This window comes from Anopheles coluzzii, chromosome 3 (assembly GCF_943734685.1).
Source record: "Anopheles coluzzii chromosome 3, AcolN3, whole genome shotgun sequence".
In the NCBI taxonomy this organism is placed as follows: Eukaryota; Metazoa; Arthropoda; class Insecta; order Diptera; family Culicidae; genus Anopheles; species Anopheles coluzzii.
The window spans coordinates 2077567-2101599 of NC_064671.1; the positions used below are offsets into that span (position 1 = coordinate 2077567).

Sequence of the window (24033 nt, forward strand, 5' to 3'; positions counted from 1 at the left end):
TCACTTCACCGCTTCCTAAACCACCTTCTACTTACAATTCACAGTGATCGCCCGTGTATCCTTCCGGACACTGGGTACAAACGTACTCCGAAGGATCGGAACTCCCGCCACGAGACTGACAGTTGGGCGAAAAGTTATTGCTGGGACTCTCCAGCGGACAGGCACATCGCTTACAATCGTCTGGCCGTCCAAGAGTCGCATTGCCGTAGAACCCGGGCAGACATCGTTCACAGTTTGTGCCGACGGTGTTGTGCAAACAGAGACCACACTCGCCCGTCTCGAGATCACAGCTCGCCGCATGCCCATTGCACATCGAGCAGGGAATGCAGCGACCGACTCGTTCGTGCGTGACACTGGTTTCGTAGATGCGCACGTACCCAAAAGCACACTGCTCACAGGAAGTGCCCCGATAACCCTCGGGACATTCGCACAGCTCAATAAACCCGGAACTGCTAGCAGACGAGTCTGTTGTGGAGTGGGATCCGGAAAACAGATCGGCTTGCTCCAATACGCTTTCCACCTGGTCGGTGTGATAGGTTCCACGCAGCAGTACCACTTCCACGTCCGTAAGAACTGCCATAAACTGGGAGCGTGTGACGGGATCACCATGATACTCCGTTCGTCTTAATCTAGTGATGATATCCTTTACCGTTCGCGGCACGTGATACCAGCTGTCCTCCTTCAGCGGTACCGTGATTGTTGCGCCTCCAGTCTCTTCATAGCTCTCCTCTCCATAGGCTATCTTCATGCCATTTCTACCAACCAGTATCAGACTTGGACCGACCGTTGGCTTTCCACTCGTATCACCGCGCACCGTAATCCAATCCATCTTGAACGTTAATTGTGATCCATAACTGCGCAGCAAATTTCCCAGATATCCTTCCGGTGCCTTCCAGTATACAGCCTCCGTTTCGGGCATCTCAAACATACCGAACACCAGGAATCCTGTGTCGTTGTCCTTCGTAGGCACGATATGCTCACTCATGGCCAGATTGGTTACCGTCCAGCCTTTCAGCGTTGTGTAGCTACTATTCTCAACGTGCGCCACCGAACACTTGGTCCCGACTCCAGAGCAGTAACACTTGAGACATCCATCAATGTGATCTTCATCCAGCGCAAAATATCCTTCATCACATCGATCACAGCGCTCTCCGACGACGTGGGCCTTGCAACTGCACCTCTCATCGCATTCCCGCCCCGAAAGTGTGCCTCGTGCATCACAATCACACCGAGTGCACCGATCGCCCGAATGTCCTGGCAAGCATTCCGTGCACTGGGCACCAGTAAAACCTTCCAGGCAACGACACTCTCCTCCAATCGGACTACACTCTCCAACCGCTCCGGGAGATGTACAATTGCACGGAAGACATGGTTCTGGATGGTTTGGCAGACGATCCATTGGTCGGTAATAGCCCGGAAGACATCTTTCACAGTTGACGCCGGTTGTATGGTGGGTGCAATTCTGACACACTCCTCCTCCACTCATTTTCCCCCGAATGCTCAGGCTAAGGTGTTGCTCATCGACAAGCTTATCGTAGATGCAGGACTTGGCATGACCATGGCACTGAAACAAAAGATCGGGCTGTTAACGTTACGCTCAAAAGGAGACCAAGCAATCGGTTACCTACTTCACACTTCTCGCACTTGTTCGCTGCGACCGGAGTTCCGATGCGGTACGGTCGTTGGTTGTAGAGGGGACAGCATCGATCGCAATTCGCTCCGCAAGTATTATGCACACACTCACACTGCGGTTCGTTGTCGATGTTGTTGTCCATGGTTTTGCACTTCCCGGCATGGCCCGAACAAAAGCATCGTCCACCGATCCGCAATGATCGGATCGTGTAAAAACTTCGCTGTAAGAATAAACAAATGGTTCGTTGATGAGTGTTTACATCGACGTTTCAACGAATACAGCCGTGCTCCTATGAGTATGCAATCCGCTGTACATTGAAAAGAGAAGTTCATAGAAAGAAACATTTCACGCTGCTGAAAGATTTCGTGCACATGAAACATTTCGTTTTAAACCGCTCGTTTGCAATGAAAAGGGAAATAGCGTATTGCCCATGGAAAGCAAAACACCCTTTGCCCTTTATTTCGTTCATTATTATCAACAAACCCCAAATTTATTCACTCACCTGTGCCTCTGCAGATTGCATACGCAGCAGCCGTATCCGTACATATCGCGCTAGGGTGAAATTTTGCAGCTCAGGCGAAGTGATCATTTCACTCGGACGCCCGCTGATGATGGAAAGATTGATTTCCCCATTTTCCAACGGTTCCAGCGAGGAAAACTGTGTCGAACAGATCACCTCGGTGTCGCTCTTGAAGATGTAGTTCGCGGTGTACGCGGGCAGCCCGAACCGCTCCCGGCACTCGGTGTCGTCGGCCGCAAAGTACTGCCACGCATCGTACGCCCGTCCGTCCATCGATTTTTCCAGCACCCAGGCGGCGGGCAGGGGCGAAATGGCGGCACGCATCGTGAAAAACACTATCTGATACAGCTGGAAAGGACAAAAGCGAACACAGAACGGAACAATATAAATGCCTGAAATGCGTTTGTATCCGCGTGTACCCGTTCACCTGAAACTATTTAACCACCCGTGTGCCTGTGTGTTGACCAGTCAATGCGAAAGGATTTTGCAGAGATGCATTCCAATTATCCCATTCATGCGAATGGGGGAGGTCGGGCGAATTCAATGCGCAATAAAAATGTACTATAAAACAGCAATTGGCAGGCCGGATTGCACGTTCGCCAACCGCATCGCATCGCCGACGTGTTGCAACATTGGAAAAGTATTTTAATTTGGTATGGGAAGAGACTTGCGGGCGGTCGTCTGTTGCAATTTTGCCCGGGAGCTTGCGAGGAATTCGTGTGCAATCGCATGATGGGAAAATGTAACATAACACTAACATGTTCTCCGAATAGTTTCTCTTTCGTTAATGAGCAAATAAATGATGTTTTAAAAGAGGATTTATTACAAAAATTAAGATTCGTTAAGATCGACAATACCAATTGATTATCGATCCCCCAATCATTCCATTTTGGAGAACATCCTCGCCTCAACTGTCAGAAGTACATGATTTGTACGAGTGGCATCATGTTCAATTACTCTCCCAATCATTTCTTGCAACAAAGGCTTTGCTCCAGCTATGGTAATCACTACCCAAACAGGCAGCCAACCGATCGGAAACACTTAATTGGCTCACAAATAACACCCACGACACTTTTCCTACTTAGGTGCGCTTCGAATCCTCCGCAAACCGTCGCGTACCGATGCATTCGCGGTGGTCCACCGATCGATCCACACAAAACCCACAGCGCACGGGGTGAAACCTACAAATTTGCTCGTTCTGCTCCCCTCATGACGCTACGGGGGAAATTCGTCTCGGGCATCGCGGTGCACCAGCGGTTCCATTTTTGGTGCACGGGCACATGGTCATTATTGTAAAACAAAATCAAACCAGCCCCGTTTGGAGTCGCGACGCCATCGGCTCATGAAGTGCTCTGGAGATCTGGAGCAGTATCGGAACAAGGGGACAACCACAATTCCTCCCAGAGCTAGCCAAGCAGACCGGCTCGAGATGGTGGGCACGATATTGCCTAGCAGAAGAAAACTTCCCCCATTGACTAGAGCGGTAGATAAATGTGCTCCGCGGGGTTGGGGTGGCCTTTATTTTGAAAATAATTAGCTCAATCATAATGCTGAGCCTCCGGTGGGGCGCCCTGAGGAAAGCCGGCGCTGTACCGAGCAATCGCTCAAAGGCAAAGGACACTAAAGAGGGAGCAAACAAGTCGGAGCGTTTTTCATCCTATCTAGCAGACCTGTCCCTCGAGAGAGCGCTCGGGATCGCAATCTGCAGCGCACTCAGCAAACAGACACACTCGCAGAAACACAATCACACACGCTCCAATGGAACGGATGCTGATGCACAAAAGTCGTGACATTCTCGCAAGCAAACAATTATTTTCTAGCCCTTTTATGGTCACAATTTAAAGGAGAAAAGTTCACGTACGAATAATGCGCGGCTGGAAATCGTCAACGAAGGCAGCCACAGCAGCAGCAGCAGCTTGGAGCTTAAGTTGGAGCAAATCGGGCACGATACTCGGACACAGCTCCAGACATGCCCATTTATGTTATGAGTTCGCCGCGACGAATCAATGTTGAGGGCGGGCGCTGTGTGCTGGTCTTGTTCCGAATGGTACACACCACAAACCATTCCCGATCCATTCCGTCGTCAATATCCTCCAACGGTGAACGGTGCACGTTACGATGAAGGGTTCGTGTTCCTGTGTTTCCGAGTCCTCGTTGTCAAGAATTATGTGTAAATCAAGCGAGCCAAGCGGTGCGACAATCATGCTGCAGAGCGCAACATGTGAGGGAATGGAAAGGCTTTAGAACATACCAGCCACATTACTCAGCGCAGCAATGTGACGAACAGCATGTCCGGACGATGTACACCCGCGGCTAGCAGTGTTTGTGTCCGCGCGAAAAAGGATGTCCAGTGCCTAATGGGGGACGGCTGGGAGGCTACGTTTTGTTTGACGTCTTATGGCACATTCCACTGGGGAACGTGCAAACATGCGAATGTCATGACCAAAATCAGACTGAAAATTCTATCATGAGAGTCTAAAGAGCAGACTACGAACACCGCACACCGGCGGCAAAAGTAGCGGGGTATGCCATCTACCAACTCTGATATATGACGAAAAATTGCACTCGTCGCCGCTAAATTAATGAGTAGCATCAATCCCATCAATCTTCCTCATCAGCGAGCCAATCAATCGGGCCGTAGCTAAATCGAGCACGGATCGAACACATTTTCCAAGAAGCCGCAGATCTCATCTCTCTTATCCCTGCAAACAATCGAGCGGGCAAGAGGAGTTCCGGTCCGAAGTGTTTGCCCTTTGCGTGGCAGAGTGTGCAGTCGACGCGCCTTGTCCAGCGCGAAGCTCTATCAAAAGACTTCAACCAGCGGGGCGGTGACGAACCTCGATAATCTTAACGAGTTTCCTACCGCATTACATTTCACCTCGATGAAGATGTTTTCTTCCTTTTCTTTACTCTTTTTTTCCTGGAGCTCTGGTGGGGACATACCCCAGCCGAAGGTAAAGAAATCCGCTCAAAAAGTAGGTCACAAACGCGACACAATTGAAACGCAATGACAGAAGCTTACGACCCCAAACAATCGGAAGACTCCTCTCTACGCCCCAGCGGCCAAAGGGGCCAAAGTGTAAATGGTCCTGATTGATGCTCAAAATGGGCATCCCTTTGCGTAAACACCCAGTGGAAGCGATTTAAAATTGTTAGCCGTTGCCGTCTGCTGCCCATCCCCAACGGGCAGGCTAATGGCCATTCATCAAATGTTAATCTTTTAACAAACGATACTTTAAACACTGTTGAAATGGCTTTGCAGTGAGGTGGTGCTTTTTTTTATTCCTCTTCACTCCCTTTGCTACCTAATCGAGCTACAAAGCGAAGCACAATGCAGCCGAGTTTGCGGATGTTGCCCTAAGAAAAGCTTTCAAATTTCAAGAGCTTTTGCCTTCTTTCTTCTCTGTTGCTGTCTGTAGGCCCAACCGTTTGCAGCTTGAACAAATTTGACGAAACAATAAACATGAGCGCGAGTTGCGTTTGGAGCTTTTTTTTGTTGTCAAAAATTGCCGCCATTTATGGGTGTTTTTATGAAAAGTGCAAACACTTTTTTCGGAAAGGAACCGAAAACAGTTAAACAATCAAGAAACGACCCATAGTGCATGGGCACCAGCAACATCCGTCGCACCAAATTATTCTGGATGCAATTGGATGAGGATGACTCAGTACGGGTGTTGTCCCAACGAACCCCCGGCGCTGCTTGTTTGAACGAATTCATTCAACAACTGCACTAACCGTTAAAATCAACAAAACATTACGATCCCTCCGAGGTATGTAGAACAGTGTCTGGGCATGGACATTCCAACGCAGACAATTCAAGCGCCACATGCCAGACGTTGGCATTGATACCCACAGAACCGCGGTTTTAGCTGTGCGTGTGTGTGTGTGTGTTTGAAGGAGCATAGTTTTCAAACAATCAAATATTGACAAACATTTGGGAAAGAATGTGGGTAAAAATCTTTCAAAAATCGATACCTGAATCCACTCTTACTAAAGAAACCGTACTAAATTCAGTATTGCTCATGGTCAGAATTGATTGAGTTGTTGCAATGTGACCCTAACCTTATTTTGAAATAGAAAACGAGAAGTCATTATGACTGTTTATTTTCATTGGAAAGTATTTACACGAGAGTTATGCTAACAATATCTAGAAATTGTTTCTAAAAGTCCATCATTTTAAGCTCCCAACGCAGCCCGGCAGGCTCGGAAGCTCTCCAATAGCTCACTCATGATTGAACAGGGTTGCCGAATAATTGTGGTCATTATTATTCAAATTCAAAGAATGCACCCTTTTTCCACTGCAACAAGCGTCGGTTTTGGAAGCGGTCAGTGTCATTACCCGGTCGCTTCAAACGAGTTTCCATTCGGGTGTCTCTAACGGTTGTGCTATCGCCCTTCTAATGCAGCGTCGAGGCATGCGTGCCATCACCCCGACCACACAGAGCTGCAGAAATATAAATATCATCTCTCCAAACATTTCCTCATTCGAGAGGAGCAATATTAATAACCACAATAAGCGTAATGGCATTCGAAGAGCCCATACCAGCCCGGGCCAGCACAACACAACACGGCAGGAAGAACGTCAAGGAAGGCCACCCTTTTGCATGCCGGATCCGCTCTGAATGCACCTGAAACCCTCGGATCGGGTGAGATAGAAGCATCTCTTTCTTGTGCCACCACCCCGAAGGTGGTCCCCGTGCGCTTGAATGGCGCTGATCGACTATGTAAATAAATACGCCCGGGAGAGAAAATGAACTCACACCACAGCAAGACACTTCTGCTTACGTTGGCAAGTGCCATGGTCGTTTTTTTCTCTCTCTTCCATTTCGTTTGTACCTTTCATCTACTTTGTCCGAGGCAGCCCCACCTATCGGCTGGGTTACATTCGAATATGTGTATCCATCTCAAAGCTACAACAGCACAGTTGCACAGTGCGCACAGTTTTGATTTAATTCAATTGCCACTCGTTTTGCATGCTCCCGGCGGGTGTGATCGTGCGAACGGGCAAAGTGTTCGAGCGGTATACACGCTGGACATTAGTGACGTCCAGCGGCGTTCACTAATGAGCCGGTTTTGTACGTGCCGGCATGGTATCCCAACTCCACCAAGCCCATGATTAGCGGGCAAAGTTGCGAATTATTTCAACACGTTTTATCGCAGCTTAACCGATGCATCCATCGGCGTACGATCGGTGTTCGAGTGTGGTGTGGGTTCGCTTTCCAATCGGTGGCACCGAGAGTCGTGTATCAGGGATAGATATTAAGATGTTGGGAGCGTTAAAGCGTTGTAAATCGATTATTGCCGTCAGCTTAGTGTCCTGCAGCAGGTGTGTATGTTGAATGTTGCACGTTTTGATAGCGATTGGCTTTCGATTGGAGCAAATTTTTATGCACGAGTCGAACATGCACTTTTGCATTATGCAAGCAAAATGGTAGATTGACTTCAAATTGAGGGTATTGAGATAGGATAAGGCTTTAATACAAGTCGTAAAGAAAATGCACAAATATAATAAAAACCATAATTGAAAGCTCTGCAGGTTAATCAGCTAATGCTCACATATTTAACTAATTTTACAATCATCATAAATATTGGAGACCTTTACTTAATGTTTTCTATGACATATCGATGCACAATCGATACTAATCAGCTCAAAATACCAAAAACCCACGTTAAGGAAAACCACCGTGAAAGATCGCGTCTTTCTCTGCCCACTAAAACGTTCGATCGGATCCGATCAAGATCGGTCTGTGCGATAAGATGAAAAATGTTCGACACGATCCTCGATTGTCCCGTTGCCTAAACCCATCCGACCATGGAAAATAAGCAAAGGAAAAGCTTGCTGAATGTGGTATTAATTAATGACAAAAAGGATGTGGTAAAACATACACCCCAAACCCGTGATGACAATCGGTCGAGAAGGGAGAAATGAGACATGCTGCTGGAGGGCAAACACACAACGACAACGATCAACAAGAACCGGCAGCGCTTGTAGCAACCAGCTGTTCCGATGTTCATCGATTATTTACCGTCGCTGTCGAAGCTCGAGCTACCTCCCAGGTATTGTCGTGATTAATGTAACTGCCAGCTAGCAGGGGGAGCGATTGGTGTTCAGCAAGCCAAAGGCGTCGACACGATCGTTTGGGTTGGTTTTCTGCACAGCTTCAAAAAGGGACAGTTTGTTCAATACTGCTGAGCACTTGTTATGATTCATGATTAATGAAGATCTCCTGTGGTTATAGTTTTAACAACATTATCGCTTGTGCAATCTGTGCTCTGCTCACAGATGGTTGAGATAATTTCTCAAAAGTAGCCAAAGTGATGGAACGATAATTCAATTAATGTTTACCTTTACCCACCCTTGGGCGTCCAAACCAGTACGAGCAGCACGAACAGCACACAAAAAAAGGTTAAAAGCTTTCTGAGTTCCGAATGCGTCCGATAATTCCGTCAATTGCCGTGCAACTTGAGCCCATCATTTCGTTCCGGCGTCGCCAACCAACCGTGCGATCATGTGGAGACATTATGCGGTAATATCTTAATTTGGCCCGGTTCGCCTTCAGCAACAGCGCAACGAAATAAAAAACAAACCCAACCTACAATCAAGGCTCATAAAATACGATTCAGTTAAGTGAGTGCTTCCAGTGAGCATCGCCCGTTCGCGTACGGATTCATTTAATCGAAAACTGTCGTTCGATTGCCCCGGCTGCCGGTTGGCTTGGGGTCGTAATTTGACTCTTAAAAGCTGCACCCCATTGGGACTGTGTCCCGCATACGCAGCCGATTCTCCCACACGATATCGACGGGAGTTGACCTTTTTCCGGCGAATTGCTTCGAGAGGATCCAATTTGTAGTATCAAATTTGGCGTACGCGTGTCTGGGGTAATTTGCATTTTATTCCAAGACAACAAGAGACACGTCGAAGGTGATTGTTTTTGGTTCAAAATTAACATTGGTTGAGGAGGAATTAATAGCAAAAGGAAAGGAAGTAGCTCATGCTTGCAGAGAGTCATTATTTAAACAAAACACAAACAAACACTTCACCATGCAGGGGTTGTGCATCGCTTACTCAGTTCTACCGCATCTTGATTAAAATAAACATGCACAAAAACATTCTAAACAGTCGCTTTGACGGTTAAAAATGGTTGTAGAGTTGTACAAATAATATCTTCAACATATCCTTGCCGTTCTTGCCGCTGGAGGGCATTTCTCAGGCACAGTTAGGGGTAGAGAGGAAGCAGCAGAGCAAATTGTTGTTCCCGTTCCTGGCCTCCAGCTCACACATGAAGAACAAGCTGTGATGGTGATCATGTTTCAAGCGCACCGAAATCGAACTACCGCATCGTTCTGCGGTTCTGCCAGCGTGTCGGTTCATAAACCAGAAGTGTGTTTACAAACTACTCGGTGAGGGAAAGACAAATAAAGCCGCTTCGAGACTACCAAAGCATCTTTGCGGATTTAAAAGCTTTATGGGCGAGAAGGTTTTTTCGAAAATGTGAAGACTCTTATTGGTGCTTTTACATTATTTTTCTTGAAAAACGTCTCAAAAAAGTAAGCTGATCGTACTTTGTATCCTACTCTTGCTTGGTGGTCCCTGAAGTGCGTTTTTTTCCTGACATGAGATATCCATTTCATCTCCACCGATGCTAACACCCTTTTCTCACTATCGTTTACTAGGTCAGTGATAGTGAAACTAACCAAAAGCTAATCGGTCGAAATATACCAAAGGGAGCGTTCCAAACAAAACTGTCTCTCTGTAATGGAAATGACTGCCTCGGGGTTACTACTTACAAGTTGTCAGACTGTGCTAAGCTTTCAGCTGTAGCCCTTCAGCCCTATTGCAACGGAATGGTATAAAAGCGTAGCGAACGCAAACAAAAAATGCCAAACCTACTTCACTAAAGTGAATCCGAAACAGCTGCAGGCCTAGATTAGCTACCGGAAACATGCAACCTTCACCCTTCCAAGCGAGTGAAGGGCCCTAAAGCGGTTGAGTTTTTGTGTCTCATGAATTTAGCCCCATTTTTTCGAGTCGCATTAAGCAGTCCCTCATTCCGTAGGCGAGATTTTCCCCTCGATAGAAAGTGTGACGCAACAGTGATGGGTTTTATAGTGATATTTGATAGTTTTGCGGCAGCATTCGATGAAATTATCAGATCAAATGGATATATTTATAGCATTAAGAAAAACGTATCACATGTTAGCAGGAAAACACACACATACGGAATATATTACAACCAAATAGCCAACCGCTCCATGTTTGTGCAATGAAGAAATTATGACAATTCCATTTTTATGCATTTCTGTCACGCAATTCCACCTCAATTAGGCTCACAAAAGTACTTTCCAAATTCCAATCACCCAGCCCACAAATGCAGGTGTCCCTGGTAGGCATTCAGCCGGCGAGAACGACAGTTAACGACAACCTCCTCTCGTTTAGATATCAACATGCAATCCCATCGGAACCCCTTTCACAAGCTCACCAAGACGCATGCGCAATCAAATTGGATCGTTTTTTTGTTGTTGGTGTCCAGCACGCTTTAAAACCGTACCGAACGTGTCCTGCACGTTGGTCAACGGCAATGCTTCCCGTTTTGGCTGATGTGCTGGCTGCAGCTAACAGATCACGAGAAATAAAAGAGAGCGAGAAAAAAAAGGCAACAAGAAAGGAGGTTTACTGTTTTTTTACTTCCTCCCTTTGGTACTTCCACCCACGATCCCTTGCCCGAAAAAAAAGGGAAGAAACAGGAACATCACACACACACACACGAGTCGGACGATTCACACTCATTAAAACATTCTTTTTCCCTTTCCCGGACCTACGACAAGCTAAATATGGCAAGCGTGCCATATAAAAAAGGGTAAACTGATTGGGGAGCGGTGAATGTGCTCGGAAAAACTCGGTTGGGGATGGGAAGTCTTGGTTGTTTGGTGGCGGTTTTCCGAGCAATTGCTTTCGGGAGCGGGCCGACCCGCCGAGACAGGCGTCAGGTCTAAGTCCGGCGGGTCCAGTCAGCCATCCAACCACCGCATGCCCATATCCTAGCACACCGAAAACAGGTTGATAGCATTGTGTCCACTTCCAATTACTGCGCTTTTGCAGTTATTCTCCCGTGTTCGTGTTTGGTGGGCCCGGGGAGGTGTTTCGATTCGATCTACATCGGCACCGCCCGGGACCTGGGTTGGTTTGCCGAAAACGGAATTCTTGACCGCTCCGGGGTACACCTAAACGGAGCATCTTAGAACGTGGTTGATCTTCTCCCGGCCCCGGTGCTATGATCGGATCAGTCCGTCCGTCAGTGCGATAACAGGCGGACAATGAATATTGTACGTGCTGTGTGCTCTTGTTACGATCGCAATTGATCGGTACCGGGCGGCGTTTTGAAGTCGTTTCCCGACCAGACCAGCCCGGCCTTAAATGGATAGACGATGAAAGGGTCCAGAGCCATAAAGCGACTGTAGAACGGTTTTCTATGCAGCATGGGCTGAATTTATTAGCAGTTTTCTTTGAAAATCTTACACTGAAAACTGTATGTTCTCACACTGTTGCTTTACTTTTCAAAGGCCTACAAACGACTTCAAAGGCTAATGAGGGATTTGACACATGAACTGCAATCGCGTCCTCTTAAACTGCATCGTTTCCTACCTATAAAGGTTATATTGAACACCAATTCTCACATCGTTAAACCAAACCCTTCGCCGGCTCTTGCCTCATCGCTGCCGCAATCGATCTTTTTATACTTCTTTTTTTTGACTAATGAAATTACACTCGACCCAAGCAGTCACTCGCACATAAATAAAACATCCTACCGACCGGCGATCGCATTTCCAATCGCAACGACGGTTTCCTCTTCTCGATCGATAATGCAGTTCAGATTTGGAAATGTGTGTCCGATCTGCGGCACTTTTTGGAGTGAGCCCAATGCTCAGAACCTTTCCAACCAGGGCAAAAAGGTTCGACGATCGATAAGCACAACGATCGAGGGGGCACTGCAGGACACAATCTTGGGCTTGGACCGGGGGAAGAGCAAATTTAAAAGCACTTTACACGAGCAATCTCCAAAAAGCCCTTCCATTTTGGCGGGAGATTAATTGCACACCCATTTTTCAGCTGCCTAACGACCAGGAAAGTGGTTCCAAAACCCGGAGCTGCATGAGAGTGCATTGCGAGACACATCTGTGGCTTTGTGTTTTGTGTGGCTTTCAGGGATGAGCTTGGCTCGCCCGATGTGTACCTGTGCATTCCGGAGCGAAGATGCCGGGATACGAATATGGAGTGCCGCTCATAAATAAGTGCAGCATCGATAATGAGAGTGAAGGGCTCGATGCCTTTTTGGAGTTGTACACATGTGTGCGTGTGCGTGTGAGGGAGAGGCACTTTCGTGCGATCAAACGTGAGGTGGGAATTAATTTAATTATCAACGCTCGGGACAGTTCCTCGGGGAACACCTCCGACGGCTGGTTAATGATTGCTACCAGAGTTTGTGCTTTTGCATACCAAGTAAGGATGTGTTAAAACATCGATTGTAGAATGGATCGGAAGATTGTAAACGAATTTAAATTGCGTGATAAAAATGTTTCTTGAAAGCGAGCCGAAAGGAAGCATTAAATAAGAATTGAGCAAATGTTACCGAAACAGCAACAGTTTTCTTTCTACGCCCAAGCTTTTGTATTCTTGAAGATCTTCCAATATAGCTGTAGCTACATCAAATACAAAAATATGAAAAAGCAATGTCGATACTAGGCATCTTTCTCCCCTAAAAAAATCAAATTAAAATTCCTGTCTCAACCGATAATAAAACGATGTCCCATTCCAATGGCACACAACGTCTATTATTTCTGACATGTGACACTGTGGCTCTGACAGTTGCGTTGACAGGAGTCCCCCTAAAGCTGTCACAGTCTATCACAGCCAAAGGCCAATGTAATTCCGTGTGATAAAGCCCGCATTACCCACACCGAATATCTTCGACACTAATTTGATGACGGCAGTTGATGTGCGCCTGACGGAACGGATAATCCCCAAGGCATTCGCTACCACACAGTTAGACACCACAGTTAAGCCCTCGCACTGCTGCTACCCAGGAGTCATAATTTGTATTCAAATCAAATCGACACCTTCGCTAGGAGGTTCCCGGTCTTCCCGGTCTTCCCTCACGCACGATGTTGGTGTGTCTACACTGCACTGGAGAAGTCGTCCCGCCTGAGCCGACATCACACCAGACTCGTGCGCGTGATGCTGCACGATCAGAAGATGCGTCTGGAAGAGCGGCCGGAGCCGGTAGATGTGTGTGATTTCAAAACATGTAGACCAGATCTCGCTTCAAACGGATGCATTTGGACACAGACAGCGGGACAGGGTGATGTAGAGACGGGAAAGGAAGTGGCGGTGGTTAGCATAAACAGATCGATCTGTGTGCCGCACAGCGGTGTTGGGAGAGATTAGAAACAGATGCACGAGACTGTGGAGCCATCTGAAAATGCATCGCAGCTCTAAGCTGAACACGGCAGACACGTCTCAACATTCGTTCTGCGACAAGTTCTTGGAAGGTGATGCTCAGCATCTCAGATGGAGATACGATTGGCTAAGAGGGTATGGAGCGAAGAACGACTCCTTCGAGCACTGATGGAAAGCGATAGAAGTATCCAACAAGATAAACAATGCTTGATGTATGCATGTGAGGTGTAACAAAATGTGTTGGAGTGGAGGGTTTAAACATTTTACAAAACATTCTAACCTAACCTTGACACAAACATCTTTAAATTCTTCTTTCAAACTCTTACAACGCAACAGGCACATCTTTCCCTAGTCTTTCCCCTCCAATTAACCTTCGATCGCTCTTCGTACCTCAATCTGTCAAAATAATACTAACCAATTTGACACTTCCCATCGGGCAACAAAGGTTAAGCAACAACTCCAAACGTTCTGCCAAGTAATGGCAACTTCTCTTTCTTCGTCTGCTCAGCCCCAACTGCCCCACTCTGGACCACATCAAAGCGAATCCCGAACCTGCCGAATCGTGATCGTTTCCGTGGAACATTTGTGCGCATCTTCGCACGGAATCTTCGCAACACCACGGCCACAAATCCAGCCAAAGCCAGCGTACACTTACCTGTCCGAGATCGAGATTGATCGTCACGCGATCATTTTTAGCGCCTTTCTGCAACGTCGGGCTCTGCCACCAGCTGTTCGTCCCGTCGACAATGTTCGTGATCGGATGCCGCTTCTCCGGGTCGGGATTGTTGGCATCGCAGATGCCGCACTGGGAACCGCGCGAGCTGCTTGGAGAATGTTGGAGAAGAAGCACGGCCAGAAACATACCGAAATTAATAATTTAAACATAACATCCCATAACACAGCATTCCCCAACTGAGGTGCCGGCGAAGCGCAAATTCTAGCATTGTGAGCCTGTTAAGGTGAGGTATTCTTACCGTCCAGCGCCCTCCGCCAGTCGGCAGTACTCCTCGCGGCCCGTCTGGCCACAGGTCGCGTTCACGGAGATTGTCGCCCGGAGGGCTACATTAAAAAATGATGGCCATAAACCGGACGCCTTCGGTAGCTGCTGCTCGTAGTCTGTGGTCGCGGACGACACCGTCAGGCCGGAAAGTAATTTTAGCTCTGCAAAGATACGAAACAAACAGAATGCACGGTGTAAGAAGCGGCACGAAACACCTCGCACAGTTTTTGGAAACTGAAAATATAATTAAAACGATGCTGCCAAACGGTTGAGTTAATCACAAACAAACACACATACACAGGCGCGCGTACAGGCGGTTACGGTGTCTCATGGAAAGATGAAAGAGCGCACGCCATACCATCACTCAAGAGTAATAATTTCCCCGCGCCCCATGTTCTTGCTCGTGGTAGCTTCCCCGCGTAGCTGCCCGGGAAGCAATAATCGTTCCAAAAATATATCCTGCGTGTTTGAAACTCTTCTTCACATAGCAACACGCACACACACACACACACACACACGCTCGAGATGCCATTACATTTGTCAGCTAAGAAAGGTCGTAAAAATTGGGCCCCGGAAATCCAGAACAAACCCGTCTCATCGCAGCCCACACTCAATGTTCGGGGCTGCCCCATAACATCACAAAAACAAACAAGATCGTCAAGCGACCCCAAAAGTACAAGCGGTGGCCTTGCTTTAACGATGTCATGTCACCCATTTAGTGCTGGAATTTCTCACGGTGCATAAGTTCTCGATCAGTGCGGCGAGGTGACAACTTCACCACTTCACCGAAACCCAGTACGACCGTGAGTGCGTCGTCCATCTTCATCGTCGATTGGGGTGCTTGCTTAGCTGGCAAGTTTACGACGGCTCGTAATGGAGGCTGAGTACTGAGATGTTCGATTGTGTGGTGTCTGTTTGTTGTGTGCCGAAAATTATGAGCACTCATTTGGCAGTAAAACTTAATCGATACATTTATCACTTTCTTTTGCCGGTTCTGTCGTTTCCTGGCCGGGGAAGATTGATGCAATTGCGCTTACCCCTTTGGACGGTGTGTGGTGTGTGTCAGATTTATAAGACGCATGGTCAGAATTTGACTCTGTTGCAGTGCATTTCAAGCCTTTTTACAACCAAAGAGAAAAGAAGAGATGCTGCAGGAATGAAATAAACAACGGTGGTAATAATAGTAACGGCCGTATGGAAATAGATTGATGGTATGTGAGTTGGTCTGGGGTAAAGAAGCATAATGACCAAAGACGAAGAACGACCACCCCGTGCAGCTAGCGGAGTGATGTGTGTGTGTGTGTTGAAGTTCCAGAAAAAAACAGCGTAAATTAAGACGTTAATCCTTTGACTGTTCAAGCGAGAAGAGAAGGCATTTGTGTTTGTTGAATTGTATTTGGAACGCGAGAGAACGATCTTTTAAAGTCTTGTGCATTGAAAGGAATTTCAATGCCTTTGAGGTTCATATTTATTGCAAAAACAGATAAATCAATGCTTATTTCAAGATTTCTTTGTGATCGTTTTGCAAACTTTCAACAACTCCACCAGCCGCGATCCTCAGGCCACAAATACCTGTGGCCTGATTGGAACATCGTCATCGTTGAGCTGACCAAAAATGGCATCCAAAATACATTCGCCGTCTCGCAAGAAGCACGAACTTTGGCAAAGCCACTTGTTGCACGCCATATACAATATTCATCCTTGCAGCCAATCTGCAAGGGATGTTGTGGTTTCTATCCACATTTTTCTCCCCACACTCCCCGCACTGCCGAAAGCATCGTTTGTGTCTTTCTCCCCCAGCATGAGCTCCCCAGCACGTGAATGCACAGTTGCGCGCGCGGGAACATTCTTCGCCTTACAGTTTTATCAATTAGGCAATATTTCATAATTAAAGACACAAGCACTCCACGAATTGGCCCTGCTGGGGCAGAAGGGGAGCAAGGGTAGCTATGGGCTCCCGGCGGCACAGCTCCAAACAGATGGCGCGACATGCTGCATTATGAAAATTTAATATTGATTTAGTGTTGGCGATGGTTCGCTGGCTCGCTCGCGCCAGGATCGTGCACAGCTTCGTCGTCTAACGCTCTCTGCAGTGCCCTTACCGTTAGGCCGTGGCCCTACACAATGTTTAAAGCAGGTTGAAGATGTCTTTATTTTGCGGGTTACCGGGAGGGGTGTACACCTTTGCCACCCTAACCCTAATGCACCTCAGTCTCAGGGGGCAATAAACGAGCGCGCCGCTTCTCTATGAATAAATGTACATATGTGCAGCACACGATGAAGACGATGACTACGCCGACGACCACGACGACTGCGGCAAAATTAATGACTTTCAGCGGCTTCCTCGTAGCATTTTCGCTTTGTTTTCTATGATTTCTCCTCTAAAAGCACCTTTTTCCATTCTGGAAGCTAAACCGGGATAAGATGGCAGCGATAGAGATATCCCGATAGCTCCAATGGGTGGGCAAGCGCCAACATAAATGGCTCTTGTTTTCGAAATGATTTATTGATGCTGTTTTGTCGACTCTCCCGCATGCCCTCTGGCCCTCTGCTGCGAGGCTGCCGTACACATTCCGACAAAGCACAGAAATTCATTCTCCCGTGCGGCAAGCACACTGTTTTTTCCCCGATGCACCGATGGAGTGCGATGAAGCCGTCGCGTACGTGCCATGCATTGTCGTTTATTCAATTAACACGTTTTTATGAGCATTATGAGAGGGCACCCTCCCCAGCCCTGGTTACTTAAGTGAGTTGGTTAAACAGGTGTATTTAGCTAATAATGCGCGGTGCATTGACGATGTTTACCATCGGATTCGTCGGAGGGAATATTCAAAGGATTGTCTTTGCTTTTAAGCAGCCATTCAGGGTTGAATAAAATCGTTTCTTTGTCTCATCAAATCCTCCCCCCGGAGCTAATTATGACATTTTTAATTCCCTTCCAAAAATCGCTTAATATGTTGAAACAGCTTCAATTATGGTACACCACCCAGCACAACCTCGTAGCACACGAACGATTAACAAATGCTTCCCACGCACCCGTATGTTTACTTTTCGCCTGCATAGCCATGTGGCTTCCGAAGCGCAACCTTCGCGAGGGCGGTAACGCACATATTAAAACGCAACAATCGAATTTCCTCCAATTGGAAGCGAACCCCGTGTGCAACATTCGCTTGAGGCGGGCACAGCGGGCTGCCGTCATTAAGGTCCGTGTTGCCGATGCACATAAATATTCAAATTGTCTTCTCGCTGGGTTTATGATCGTATTTTACGCCAAATTAACTTATAAAATCAAGACACACACAGACAAACAGCAATATCCTGATCCCGGGTAGCATGGATGGCGGGGTGGACCAGCACGAGACGCCCGATACACGATGCATTCCCGGTCGGTCAACGAGGCAAAAGTTAAATTTACTTTCGTCCACTAATATTCTTCGCTGGTACCACGGACGCACCAGAACCGATTGTTCCAGCCCCAAAACATCGATCAACGTTCAAGGCGTCTCCGTTTCTTCGCAGCAGCCTTTGTGCGCACCAAAACGGCGAGGTGAAAAATTACCTCACCAACGCTACAGCAACGAGCAAGGAGTTCATAAATTTCACCACCAAACAACAGAACGGCGAGTCAGAAGAGATTCTGTTTGGCAGGTTTTGTGTGTTTGTGTTGTTGCAGCAGCACAACAAGGGAAGTGTTCCGTGAGCATGTTATTCTTACCCGGGTTTATTTTGCACGTAAATCATACCGCTGTTCGATCGTTCAAATATGATCAGATACAACAAAACGGTATCGACTCTCTGGCTGGAATGGTTGGATCTTCCAAAAGGAAGCCTCCATTTGATCATTTATTTCGTTTTTCACTGTGGAAACAATTCGGCGTGAGGCAAATTACCACTCCCTACTCACCATCGTTTGCACGGACAATCGATCCAGAATCGATCCCTTTGAATGAGCGAGCAACACACATTCGCATTCTTCCCATACGCATACGCACTCCCCAGCCATGTGCATTTACCACCGTTTGCGAATAAGTTAGTGGGACTTCTTAAGAGGGGAGTTTTGAGGCGGGCAGGCGAGGAGAAGTGTTTCATTTTAACCAGCACTAAACACTGTTTGTAAACATGCTCCGTACGGCAAATACATGACGATGTGCACTCGGGAACGGCGGGATGCACACGCTAGGCATAAAAGATGTGTCTGCTGTGTGCAGTTTTCGTTATTAATAAGCAAACATAGCAGAAGAACATCATGTAAAGAACAAGGCTTCAAAGAAACAATCTCACAAACACACGCACAAATACTGCAACACGGTCGTGCAGAAATTTTAATTGAAATTGTATGTTTACTATTTCACTCCAAAGCCGTGTCACTGTGACGCGCGAGCTAATGGACAATTTGTAAACACAGTTTTCAATAAAAGAAGATATCTTACAAGCCCATCTCGTTGGCTCGTTTGCTACATGAACAAGAAGACAATGAAAAATAAGCCCGGTGCAGGAACATCTTCGTTTTGCGAGTTACGTTCCGCTCTAGTTCACCTGATAGTATGCCATCTAGCCCGCTCTGCCCACGGGGACGGTGCCCTACATGGTTAAAAGCAGTAATTTACCCTAGATTTACACACACTCGCTCTCTCTCTCTCGCTCGTCGTGAATGAGATGGGCCTGTCACAGTGTTACCTGTGACCACCAAGCACTGGTTGGTACTTGGCACCACCGCCTTCTTTCAAACGCACCAAACCGTTAATGCAAAGACTCTTAAACACTTTGACCTCCGCTCGAGCGCACCAGAAACGGTGCAGGTCGCCGAACGAGACGACAACGGCTGAATTAATGATCTACTTGTGGAGGGGGCTAAGACGCAGCACACACAAAAAAAGATAAATCTTTTTTGTTAACGGCTTGGTGACTAATGGCGTGTGCGGCACGAAAAGCTCGTGTTAGTGTGTGTGTTGGTTTGCGCTTCATTCAAACAAACCGCGACCCGCGTGTTCCCGCCAATCGTTCACGGCTTCGCTCGAGCGTCATCCGTCGCACTTCTCGCGGTTCTCGGTGACGCTATTTTTGGCCGAAAAGGACATCCCGCGGCTGCGGTGCGGAGGAGCGCAGGGACACGCAGGGGTCGCAGAAAGAAGCAATTAATGTGCCGATGCAGAAAATAATGCCACGCAAAGGCGGACGGGGGTAACAGCATCATCCGGCGCAGTGCGTAAGGTAGGTGTGTGTGTCTGCGCACACCCGGTTGGACGCACGTGGAGCATGCGCGAACCGACAGTGACAGTGAAATGTTAATGAACCTTAATAACCGATGGAAAAGTGGGCAAAGTTGGGTGACAGTTTGGAAAACAGTTAGCTTTAATTACTTCAAAAATGGTGTAGTTTAATAACTTATTTATTTCACTTCAGTTTTCTACGACAAGCGACCATGGCATGACGCATCGCGGAGCGTAATCGATTTCGCACCCAAACCTACCGCTTTCCATAAACAAAAAGGTAATATATTCAACGAGACACCGATTTCCGCCCGCCAACTCTCGTGACACGAACGGTACGAGCGAACGGTTGGATAAAACGAAGACCAGACATGACGCGGTGCCCTTACTCTCAACCCGTCTGGCGAATGATACGTCACTTCCGGGCGGGCAGACACTGACTAAAAGCGGCGGTCCAACCGTGATCACCGCGTGACAGATGACAGAACGCGTGCGCGACGCCCTGACGCCCTGTCCCTTCCATTCCAGGGTGGGCTTGCCCCGGAAGGGCAAGATTTCGAGTGGTAGAGTGAAAATAAATCTGGTCACATACACAAAAACCCAAAACGGGGAAAATTACTTCTAGCACGAGGACGCAGCGCTGCGGTGACGAATTCTGGCACGAGCGAAAGGCACTAGAAGAACCAAAGACCAGAGTGACATAAACACGGACGCGTCGTTACGCGTCCCTCGTCTTGTCAAACCAGAACAGAGAGTCGATGGAGAGTAAACAAAAAAAACATTATGAACTTGAACCGAGATCGACACCCGGAGGCACTTGACACTGGAGGTCTTGTTTGTCTGAGGGCGCTCGGTGCTGAAAGACATTCACACTACCAGCAGCAACAGCAGCAGCTCGCGATGTGATATCGATAATACGACTTAATTACATCGCTTTTCCTTACATGGCTTCGAACAAGGAGAATGCTTTCCTCTTTTACTAGCAGACTCATATCAATTAACTGTAGCAGCGTGACAAATGCATTGCTTACTGCAGATTATCGACACAACGGCGGGTGTGACGACTGCGGAAAAAGTACTCCTCCTTCACGAGACACAACCCCGGCGTATGATTAATTGGATGAAACCTAGCCACTACAAACAAGCAATTGGATGCTTCTTGGTGAAGTGTTTTCTTGCTCCCAACCCCAACCCCGGAGGCCAACGAAAGCAACCCATTGCAATGACCGGAGTGCATAAGGGAGTGTCTGCATTCTAGAGTGTGCTAAACACCAGCCATGATCCCCAATCAGTAGCTCGTTTTTGCCCGGCTAACAACAATCTTCCAGTGCGGCGCAAATTGCCCGTCGGAAGAAGCTGTAAGTAAGTCCCCGCGCGCTGGGGCGCGCTGGGAAAGTGTAAGGCGTGAAGCTAATTACTAGCGACTGGCGACTTGTTTAGAAAGTGTTACATTACTCACTTCGATGAGTTTACTTGGCTGCCGGTTGTTGCGTTTAATTTTGTTTTGTTTCGTTTTGCATTGCGAATGTTCTGTGGACGTGGTTGCGGAGCCGATGACTTATGAACCATCCAAACCATCTTCTTGTTATTGCTCTTCTGCATTCCATAGGAGCAAGTAGCACGCCGTTTAACTAGTTTCCTATTGAGGTTACTACCAATTGATATTGCGTTTAGTGCAGCGCCTTCATCTCGGCAAGGAAAATCTTGTTTCAAAGCCCCAAATTATGGTTTATAAAATTGCATGTGTGTACAACAAAGTTTGCTGATTGATTTAAACCATCTTTAAAATAGTATTCCCCTACGTCTTAAACAACCACAGCAAGCTATTTATTCCCAAATCTTCATTTTCAACTCGATAAAAACAACCATAAACACAACATGGTTCCCCTTCGTGATGATACCGAAAACCCCATGTTGAAGGACTTTCCCGAGGGCTTTAACACTCATTCCCTAAATGTTTGTCTTCCTTCCTTTTTTTCCCTTTTTTTACACCTCCCCAAGAAACGATCGAACCGGTCGATCGCGTGAGCCGCCGTCGCGTGAAACCGTCCCATATGCCGAAAAAAGGGCAAATCAAATCAAATCCACACACACAGAACCGAGAAAGGCATTGCACTGCATCGGCAAGGCGCCATCTAAATTACACCGTGCGCGCGGTTCCTTTGTGCATGGCTGTGCATGGGTATATCTCCCCTTTTCGGGAAGTGTCTGCTCCCATTCTTCGGCACCCTTACGAGACGAGTGCCGTATGTGGGCAAATTTCGATGTCGATGCACGATCGTGCACGGGGCAGGCGATCGCGTACAGCTCAGCGAAATTACTTTGCATCATTTGCATGCAAGTGGTTGGCTGAAGTGGCTGAATGCAGCTCTGTGGGGGGTGGGGTGAAGGGGGCACAGGGGGAGTAGTGCCTATCGGTGTGACCGGTATTTGCTTGTTTCCTTTTTTTGGGTAAAGAAGATTATCAACGGCACCCTTAGGGCCGCCGCCGCCGTGTACGAGAGCGCCTTATTTGGTGGCATGGGTGTTTCACTGTGTATTTTCCACGCCTTTTGCGCGTAGTGGTTGGCTACGGGCGGGTGGACAAGCGATATTACATCAAAGATAATTGGGGTTTTAACACACACTGACACTCCGAGTCGGAGCCACCCGTGTCGCTTCGGTGTGATCTTTATTAAGGGGTTTTGGCGAGATATTATCGGCACATAAGGTGGAGTTTTTGAAAACATTTTGCTACAAATTAAGAACGAGAGCATTAAAATGGCGTTTTACACTCGCACAGATAAAGCGACAATATTCAGTGCACATTGTATGTTCGCCTCGTTGTCTACTTATGTTCAGTTCCCATTTGTGGTATCATTTGTTACGCTCTTGACCCGCCTGACAGCATTGACCTGCCGCTGAAGTGATAATCTCTCTCAGCACGCTTCCATGCAGTTCAATGTGTTTCCGTTACTTTATGCTGATCGTCCGTGCATATCTGCCACCCTCCATTCTTGCTCGTTACTCGTCTCGTACAGAGCTAAACCTCATAAACCTAAACCGCCTGCTGCACTTTGCACCCTTTGCGCATCCGAGCTTCCCGATGCGCGGTCCCGATCCGAGGGTGCGTTGATTTGTTTATGCGGCCATCACTCTTCCAGCACCGGTATCAATCCAGCCACCGCACGGCAGGATGATATGGAAAACAGCAGCAGCACTACCACCAGCATGATCAATCCATTGCACCCGGTCGGATGTGGCGTGCGTTCTGGTTTTGTTGCCGGTTTTGTTTTTGTCGGTATCATCGCCGTCGAATCATCTTCTCCCTGGTCGTGTGGGAAGGCGCACACGCTTTCAATGCACGCGTACAGCAGGGAGGATCGCTCCGCGGGAAGGCAACCGGTTTCCCAGAGGGATATCTTCCGCAGTACAATCTCGGGGTACGATCGAAGCCAACCCTAGCGGAGAACAGTGCACGATCAAGATCGTCTATCCGTTACCGACTAGAATGGTTTCCAGGCAGTGTGCAGGCAGGCTGGAAACGGGAGATTGCATTTGACGTGATCTACCGGTAATTGCATACTGCAGTGCATCGTTCTGCCACTCACTCGTGACTTTCATGCTGATTGGGAAATTTCTCCGAAACCAACTCCGTCCGGATCATGCCCACAGTTGAAACATCATAATTTGCCTTTCATCGGAACGTCAGTGAGACGTCCTACCAGCTGAGTCAGGTGGACTCATCGCATCTTGAAGCTGTAGTGTGTGGATTTCACTATTGTCAAATAGTGTTTGAAATTTGTCCATCTTGAGGCTTTGGCAACGCACTGCATCCACTGCATAGTGATTTGCGAGCCAAAACTACTTTTCTGCATGTACTACATGTCATTACTCGCTCATTGACAATGCCACGAGCGGCTCATTTGTAAGCTCATAATGGGTACGTGTGCATGCCAACGAATGCCGAACGGCTTTACCTTATGGTCGCATCGCAACACGCGCAAGAATAGTGCCCACCGCCCCAAAGCCCGCCCGTTTTACCGAGCTTTCACGTGGCCCCACTCGATGCGCAAAAACCGCTCCGCAAGAACCTCTCGAAAACCTCATGCATCTCGCTGGGCGACCTGCCCATGATGCTGCCCTCACTCTCGAGATGAACCCATGAATTATTCATCTCGTCCAGGGATGTAGGCGCAATAGGCAAACGTGCCCGCCGCCACAACGAGCTGCCAA

General features: G+C 47.7%; 1 protein-coding gene across 2 annotated transcripts in view; it reads right to left on the bottom strand.

The window, feature by feature from the left end:
- LOC120959450 (laminin subunit alpha-1) overlaps window positions 1–24033 on the bottom strand; it is a 76306-nt gene that overhangs the window by 44187 nt on the left and 8086 nt on the right. For both annotated transcript variants that reach the window (XM_040382836.2, XM_040382837.2), the window contains exons 3-7: window positions 14583–14769; window positions 14264–14429; window positions 2136–2501; window positions 1629–1853; window positions 36–1564 (exon numbers count right to left, since the gene is read on the bottom strand). In XM_040382836.2, coding sequence (XP_040238770.2) covers window positions 36–1564; window positions 1629–1853; window positions 2136–2501; window positions 14264–14429; window positions 14583–14769 — 2473 coding nt within the window. The remainder of the gene's footprint in view (window positions 1–35; window positions 1565–1628; window positions 1854–2135; window positions 2502–14263; window positions 14430–14582; window positions 14770–24033) is intronic.